We start from the raw sequence: 9,456 nt of genomic DNA on the forward strand, positions 1-9,456 counted from the left end.
TTTGTTTTATATCTCTTAGTTTTCATTTTACACTCTTATTTATCTACACTCCTTTATAAAATGACATTTACGGTTATCTTGATATTTTTAAAAGGTATTACCTATCAAGCTTGATGTATATATTTTAAAGCTTCTATATGCCAAATCCAACTATTCTCCTCCCTACTATAATTAACCTTTATTTTTGTACCCTACATACATATTGTCATTATGTATATATGTGTATTATTATAAATGATTATAATTTCGAATTTGACCCTATAGATCAACTTATATAGCTTGAACTTTATATATTATTTTTTCAAGTCGAAACTCAAACTATTTGCTATCGACTTAGCTTGTTTCGGTCCTCTTGGTTAGAAGGCTCGTGTTCCGTCTCTGGAAATTTTATGTATGATATTATACAACAGTAGTTTTTTAATCTTTTTTTCAAGCCATAGCATACCGTTATACAGATTGACGGGACAAGTAATAATCAAACAAAATATAAAAGTTCATATCATATATTATAATTAAAAGTTTTACAAAATAAAATAACAAAACTGTGTTAAAAGTTTTACAAAATAAAATAACAAAACTGTGTTAAATTGACATATAGAAGAGGGCCCATGTGTAAATTAATATTCATAATGATGTAGATTTTTTTATTAATGACAATGGATTAATGTTCATATAAACATTAATATACACATTGGCAGTTAAAAAACATCCACATCTTTATGAATTTTCTCCAATAATACCTTTGTTTGTGTATGTTCATCTTATATTGGCAAGATATTTTTATATATACACATATAGAGAGAGAGGGAGGAAATCTCCCAAAAAAAATGAAAATTTGACGAACATTGTAACCTTTATCTTACCAGACCGCTCAACCGGTCACAATATGCAAGGTTTGGGTTGCATTGGTTTATAGCATCTTCAATAACTTTTTTATAATGTTTTCACAATAGAGAATCAAAACATGATTTTTTTTTTAAAGAATTACGTTCATCTTAAACAGATTCTCTATTTTAGAGATTTAACGTAAATTATATCATTATAATATTATCTAATTTATCATTCCAATAAACTTTTAAAAAAACTTTTTATAAAAAGATAATAACTCAATCTCATTTGTGGAATTGAATAAGATAATAATTTCTCTCTCCTAGCATCAAGTTATAAAGAATTCTCTATATTTAGAGTTTTCTCCATAGTTCTCTATTCTAGAAAACAAAATACAAAGCTCTTGAAACATTTTAGAGAATAAATACTCATTTTTTTTCTATTTTAGAGAAGTTGTTAGAGATGCATTTATACTTTGGATGGAGTTGAAAATTTTTCAAACCGCTATAATTTGGTTAAGTTGCAAAAATGTCCAAAACCATCCAACACAACTCGTGTACATCTCTACAGACAGTGGTAAACATTTAATTTCAATGCCTATTAATAATAAAAAAAAATTAAAATATTATTTCTTTTTTTAAATATTGGTATTTTTCCAAATTTACACCCTCTCTCCTCTTATTTCTTTATTTTAACTCACATTACAGTATACCTTTACCTTTGGAGCGATAAAATCTCAACAAAACAATCAAAATCCCTTATTAGTTATGTTAGCATAATTGTTAGAGTTTCATTTTATTCCGTTACAAAAAACCGACAACAAACTTTAAAATGCCATGTTCCGTATCTATACTATATTATAAAGCATTTGACAAAAACTCTTAAAAACCATTTTTTATGCATGATGTACTGTATATTAATGTATATTACTTAAAATTCAAGATTACAAGTAAATTATGTATAAGTATAACTTATTAAAACTCCATGTTTGAATTCGTGTAACTAACTGCGTATAAACATAATCAAATAAAAAATAAACATCTTATTTTAAATATAAAAAATCCAAAACACAATTAAGATAATCATTGAGTTCTAACAGAATATTTAATTATCATCTTAAATAAATTATTTAATTAAACCAAAAATAAATTAGTTGTTAAATTATAATAAAAAATTGAATTAAAAAAATTACAAACAAGAACTTTTAAATAGTTAATTTGATAATAATAATATTGCTTATTTTTTTCAAAATATTAGAATATCTTCAAACTTATATTTCATTCAAAAATAAAAAACATTTTTTTCCTCAAAACCACATAAAGTCGTATTATAACATCGATAGATCCAAAATATAAAACGAAACAATAAAATCAAAATGTATCTCGCTGTATTACGTGAATACCCTTCTAGTAGATAATAAATGCAGCTCAGATATATAAACACCAAGTTTGAATACAAATAGAATTCGACAAAAAATACAATCTATATAACTCAACTCCATGCATTAAACAAAACGGCTCCAATTCATGTATCTTAAAATGTACATAATAAAAATAATAATAATACTGAATAAAATGCACCCCAACTCAAGACATTCTTCATTCATCGCGTCTTCTTTTACCTTTCTGTTGATTGAGCCTCTGGGATACAGGCTGCAGGCGATCGGGTCTGGGTCACAACGGCTAAGATATCGGCATACCCGACCAACCCCACTAACACATCGTTGTTTTCGGCCTCTGTCACCCAAACATGTGTCGCCCGATGAGACAACATCTGTGCCATGACTGCAGCCAACGAGCTCGTCACTTTACATGTTAACGGCACGCTCCGACCCCGGTACATGCTCCGATTAACACCGAAAGTTTGACTCGAAGGGTTGTTGAAGAAACCAACGCCCCGGCTGCTGAATGTGCGTTGCCTCATCAATCGGCTGCCACCACCACTGCCGCCGTTCGCTAAATTTGCACCGTTTCCGGCTACCAAAAACTCCGGAAGCGACCTCGAAGACACGTTATCCTCGACACCTGTCACGAACTGACCAGCGGAGAGGTTAGCAAGGGCCCACGCAGCAGCTAAATAATCGCATTTCCACAATTTGGAAGCCGAGATTTCGCCAAGAATCTTGTGTTGACCGTCTGGTGTGGGCTCCACGATTGCGAACGCACTCGGTTCGCGAGGAATCTGGCGGGCGGCTTCGATTGCTGGCTCTGATGCTTCTATGGAGCAGTAATTTGGATTAATGGCACCCAGAGATGAGATAGAAGATAGGGGAAGGGGAGCTAAAGCTCCGAGACAACCGATGAGGAAGCGGATTACGTCTTCCCGTGAAAGACAACAGTATTTGTCACGGATGATGGTGGTGGAGGCTGCCACAGAAGTTGAAGATCGGTTAATGTTATTGGGTATCGTGATGTTTGGATTACTGTCGATGTTTTTGAGCCATTTTCCGTTGTAGAGAATCGAGAAGCGTTTGCTCATGCCTCGCCAACCGATGCTTTTTGGAACTAGAAGACGTCTCACACCGTGCTTCATTATCTCTAATGCGTCTATTAATCTAGCATCGGGAAAACATGGTGGTTGATGATATCATTAGAAAATAAAGCCAGCTACGTATGAAAACGTGAGGATCATCCAAAATCAGATAAATTAAACCGTTAATAATGAAATGAAACGTAAATTATACATAAATGAACACACTCATACTCTCTATGTTGCTTAAAATTTACTAGTCCAAGGGGTTGTTCACTGAACACTTATTGCCTAATAGACACCTACCAGAGATCTTTTACCCGATTAACACTTACCTGGAGACACCTAAACCAAGATTTTAAAAAGCAGAATTGGGCCTCAAGGCGTTCCTCTAAAACAAGGCGAAGCATAAGACTCGAGGCAGTCCAAGGCAGCAATATATATATATATACACATATATATATGTCTTGACTACACAAATATATTTATACCAATATGCATTCCATTGCTTATATACAAAAAAGAATATATATATATATATATATATATATATATATACACACACACTTGAGTACTAGACACGCAATACGTATCATACTTAATTACTGATCTACTAATAATATATATATTATATATATATATATATATATTAATATGGTCAAGCTCATAAAAAAAAAATTAAAATATCAACAAAGTGGGAGTAGAAGTGTGACACTAACATATAGTAGAAACTAAATATAAAAGAAGTGCATGAGTATATATGTATGAATAATACTCTATGCATAATACTCTTGGTGAACCGGAGAAGAATCAAAGAAGAAAACGGGAGAAAACTGAACTCACGAAGGGCAATAGACGAGTAGCAGATAGGGCTTAGGAGAACCAGAGAAGAACAAGGTTTTCAAAAAAGAAATTGAGAAGGTTTCAATCATTTTTTAAATAATGTAGCCTCTGTAGTGACGCGTACGCCTCACCACTGCCTCATGCCTCGGTCACCGCCTCAGACAACCAAGGCATATGTCTTGTCCGGGAACTAAGAAGCGCCACTTCAGATGCGATTTTGGACCGCCCCGCCTCGAGGCACATGCCTCACACGCTTTTTAAAACCATGGCTTATACTATGTTATTTGATGACCGAGAATTTTATCCGGTAAGTGAGGGTGGTGACTCTTACCGGGTAAACACTTACCCACTTTTTGCCAGTAATTAAATAGCCCCTAAGTTCTTTCTAGAAATCGTATTTTTTTGTCTAGACCTTTTTGGAGGGGGGGGTCTTCAAAAATTAGGCAACTCCACTCTTTACGGTACATGCATACATCCCACCACCAGGCCGTACCTTCAATTGAGATATACTGGGTTCATTTGGTTTGGTATGTGATTTCCCAAATCTATCCAAGAAATTCATGAAATGCTAATTGTGTATAAAGCAATGCACATATATATTTTATTCCCCCCTCCCTCCCCCCAAAGAAAAGTATGTTAACAAGCACCCGGTTTCTCTAGCTTAGTGTACTAATTAGCAACTTTTATATTAGTCTTAGACAAATAAAACTAAGTCATTTGATTTTATGTTTAATTCCACTTCAACTCCCATTTATTTTGCTACCATTAGAGTTTAGCCAAGTTGAGTTTTGCTATATATGTTTGATTTTGACCCATCAAGCAAATTCTTTCATACCATTTACCTATGCCTACCTCGGTCTCTAGTTATAGGTTTCCACAAAATGATATTTTTAGGAAGAAAAAAAGAACAAGAAAGAACCAGAAAAAAAAAGGTATAACAAACAAGAGGGAACAACAATAAGCACATCAAAGACATCTAGCTACGTTTGGCAAACAAACTGATAAGCTACCTGTTGGATGAAAAGCTAGTTGCTTAGCTGATAAAACTAATTGATAAGCTAGAGGACAATGTAAATGACCTAAAAGGACATGTTGAAAAACTATTGGAAAAATGTAATGGGGTAAAATTGGAAAAAAAAATGAAAAAAGGCCCCCTGATGCTTATTAAAACGCCACTTAAGTAGCATTCCAAAAATTCAAAATAAGCTATCTTATGGCTGCCCAACTGAATCAATACACCAAATGTTAGCTTTGCCATGGTGCAAGGATGGCATGCCCAAAACAAGAGATGGTTCAATCTTTCTAAGAGAAGGCAAGTAAGTACTTAAACCCATGACCCCCAAACATACTACCTCTTCAAGGATGGAACCAAATACGGCTAAGCTAAATGTTCGACGGGGAATAGAGTATAGGAAGACGTGAATCTTAAGCATCATAAAGAGAAAACCTTAGTTGATAAAAGCCACATATCGAAACACCATCAAAAAAACATCCACTAATAAACACAGAGATGATAAAAGGGACATGGACGCCGATCTTCTTTAAATGGACACAAATGAATCTAAGAGAACACATAGATGAAGATATGAACCAACACAAATACTAAAAGACATAACAATACATATTTAACGCTCACACAAGCCAATCCAATCCAACCACTATAGTGTCTTTTAAGCATTTCTGGCTTTTTTAGAGGATAGAAAAGGGATTAGTATCCAAAAGTAATTTAGTTCCCATATTTTTTACAAGAAAATCCTACATTTATCCCTAAATAATGATCAAGAACTTTAGTATGACTGTATGAGTGGACCAAAGAGCCTTTGGCCTCCCTGGTGGCTGGAGGTCAAGGGTTCAATCCTCAACAAAGGCGAGGAGGATGTGTGAGTTTATTTGTTACATTTACCCGTATATAAATATTATATACTTCAAAATTTTAGTATCGGTGAATTAACGGCATTGGTCATGAATACAGTACCTCTGTCCCAGAAAATGGTCTACATTTGCCTTTTTTGAGTGCTGAATGACTTGCTATAATCTTCGAAATAAACAAGAATCATTTTCTTTACATCAGCATCAACAAGACCTTTATCCCAAAAGCTAAAAGAATCCATATCTTAATTTGAAAAGAAATAGATTCAAATATGTCGAATCAAAAGCAAACCCTTTTCTTAATAGAGCTAGCTAAAGTCATATCTACAATACAACTATCCTATATCAAACATCAAGATCCGTATCTTGATCACTTCAAATGCAAGGCATTATTCTTCCAAAATCTCAAATCTGATGCTCCAAAAAGCAAAACAAAAACCTACCCAAAATCAATTACTAAGGGGCCGTTTACCCAAATGCTTACCTGGTAAGCCTTACCGATAGAAACCAACATTATAACTTATTCTGATGCGTAAGATTTTAGTACATGAAAACGTATCGAATGCAACAGTTTACCGGGTAAGCGCTCACTTGGGTAAGAGTCATCATCCTCACTTACCAGGTTAAGACCTTCCATCCTTCCCATCGCTCTTACCCGGTAAGATTCTTGGCCCTTGCCATGTTCATCGGATGAGGAAATTTATCCGATAAGCACTTACCAAGTAAGCAATTAGTAATCGTCCCCTACTATAGAAACAAATATCTAAACAAGTTCATACTAATACGGCATGGCGAAAGAAGGCATTAGCAGTCGACAGATGGTATAACCACAATATCAAGAAAACACATCAAAAAATATAATGTTTTTGAATGACTCAATGATATAGAAAATGGCTTATAATGTAAGTTTCCTACTTTATGCAAGAAGCAAAGTTTTTTCATGTTCCTCCCAATTAAATAACAAGCTACTTCCATCTATGGAAAAACCCTTTCTCATCTATATAGACGAATTAATCTACATCTTTATCCGTAAAGGATTTGATGGAAAACCAACCAAACAACCTGATGTTTTAAGATCATATTCCTTGATGTAATCTGATACCATACAAAGAGGATGAAATGAAAGCTAACCTTGTGCCAGGATCAACTTCCTTGAGCAAAGTAGCATCAGGAACAACAACATCAGAAACAGTTGTCTTCAGAGCTTTCTCCTGATCGTTCAAACATTCATCTCTCGCCAAGAAAGCAACAATATCAAGTGGATTTAGGATACCCACAAATCTCTGATGCCTCGTTTCTGCGTTTTCAATCAAACCCTTCTGCACCGACTTCCTCTTCCAAATCGCTATCCCGCACTCCGTCGACTCTCCGATTGCCTTAATCGCAGCCTCCACCGTCTCATTCTCGGTGAACTCAACCAGCTCCGGTTTCCCCACCGTTAGATCACCCACCACGTGATACAAAAATACAGATGCCATTTTAGTTGATTTAATCGATGGGTTTCGGAGATTGATTTATGGGGGCGGAGATTCCTCAATCCTTTACAATCCCCGAAACTGATTGACTTATCGGTGATCTTCAAGACTGTTGAATGAATGATCGGTTGATTACTGATGGTAAGCCAACAAGCTACACTTGTAGAAATCAATCGATTTAGGGTGAAAATCAAACTTGTAGAACAAGAACCCCACTCCGATTTGGAGATTTTTGATGGTTTGTAACTAAATTGAAGAGTTATAAAAGGGTATGCAGAAAGATTAAAAGGAGATGGAAACGAGTGATGGGTAATTTGAGAAGTGGCTTCAAAGAAGACGAAATGAAGTGAGTGTAAGAGAATGAATTGGCCATGGAGCAGCACAAGTGCAATGAAGAAGAAAGCCCATGAAAAGCATGAATTAGTACTACAATCGGTGGATTTTTTTGCTTCCGGGAATGATAAGGTTTGGGATTTCAAGATTGATAAGAGTTGTGAGTGTTAATGATAGAATTATTGGGTCTTTGGAATTGGATAGGACCATGGCCAAGACAGCTTCAAGATCCAAAATTGAAATTGGCTACCAATCATGCGCTATCAAACAAATTATAATGGCCAACTTTAGTGAACTTATGTAGCATCTCGTAATTGGATTTCCATGATTCCAGCTTCAAGTAATTTGTGAAGTTTTCATATAAATATTGTGCATCCAATGGTTTTAATGATTAATAATTTTCTTGGATAAATTATTAATAAAAAATACCCAAATTGAATGGATTTACGCCTTTTTTTTATTATATAGACTAATCAGTCAGGACTTGGATCGGTGGCCGACAATGGTGAGTGAAGTAGTGTTTGAACTTTGGCTAAGCTCCAACTACATTAATTAATATATGAAACAGTCATTATCTATTGATGTTATATTACTTCTTTTGTTCATTTTATTTTTAGTCTTTATTTTCTCTATCTTAACATTTTTGTCTGTTCTTATTTTATTTATAATTTTGAAGCTAAGATATTGATTCGATTGAGTCTTTTACTATTTTTGGCGTTAATTTTTGAAATATGTTGTCATTGATACCGCAGTTCATGTAGCAACAGTGAATTGATCTCATAATTATGAAACATTTAATGAATACAGGTTTTTGATGGGATTATACCCCATAAACGTTAGTTGGGGGAAATGAAGAAAAGATAATAAATGCTAGCCATTGTGTACCTATTATTAAAATATAAGGAACGCCTTTACTTTTATAGTTATACCATGGTCAATGTCCCTTGAACATTTATTGAACTACCCCTTTTGTAGCTTATCTTTCCTTTCCTTTTTATAATTTGGTAGAGTTTCCTTTCTTCTATCATTTAGGTCAAAGTCAATTAATAAATGTTTTTCCATTAATTTATGTCCTATAAATTTATCTTTTATAACTTTTTTCAACATTGTTTTCAAATTTTGTTTTTCTAAATTTATGTTTTATAATAACTATTGTAACAACCCACATATTCTATGTACTGATAATCTACATCATCATACTCATAACACAAAATATAACATCGTTTACAAAATACAGATTAACAAAATACTTTCTTCATATACATTTTTAAATAACTAAACGTCATTCATTCTAAACTTTTCCCTTGTCTTTATCTTTCTCGGTATGATGACCTGCAAAACAGGTTAGTCCAACAACTGAGCGTTAGACCAAAAAGGTCTAGTGAGTGTATATTTCTCAAACAAACAATATACTTTCTAAACAATCAGTTCAGAATCAAACTTGTTCTGACACATAAATTTATTTATGTCTCTCGCGGTTACACCGCCATTATATCTCTCTCGCGGTTGCACCGCCATTACATCTCTCTCTCTCGCGGTTACACCGCCATTTCATCTCTCTCGCGATTACACCGCCATTACATCATTCTCTCGAGGTTACACCGCCATTACATCTCTCTCTCGCGGTTACACCGCCATT

General features: G+C 34.3%; 1 protein-coding gene across 1 annotated transcript; it reads right to left on the reverse strand.

The window, feature by feature from the left end:
• Nucleotides 1-2,238: 2,238 nt before the first annotated feature.
• Nucleotides 2,239-8,058, reverse strand: LOC112524164 (CBS domain-containing protein CBSX6). The gene is made up of 2 exons (XM_025133854.1): nucleotides 7,141-8,058; nucleotides 2,239-3,382 (listed from the first exon to the last, which is right to left on the reverse strand). Exons 1-2 carry the CDS (start codon nucleotides 7,485-7,487, stop codon nucleotides 2,446-2,448), a joined length of 1,284 nt encoding a protein of 427 aa, XP_024989622.1. The 5' UTR covers nucleotides 7,488-8,058; the 3' UTR covers nucleotides 2,239-2,445.
• Nucleotides 8,059-9,456: the final 1,398 nt, after the last annotated feature.

This window comes from Cynara cardunculus (assembly GCF_001531365.2).
Source record: "Cynara cardunculus var. scolymus isolate 2C chromosome LG 13, CcrdV1, whole genome shotgun sequence".
Taxonomy (NCBI): domain Eukaryota; kingdom Viridiplantae; phylum Streptophyta; class Magnoliopsida; order Asterales; family Asteraceae; genus Cynara; species Cynara cardunculus.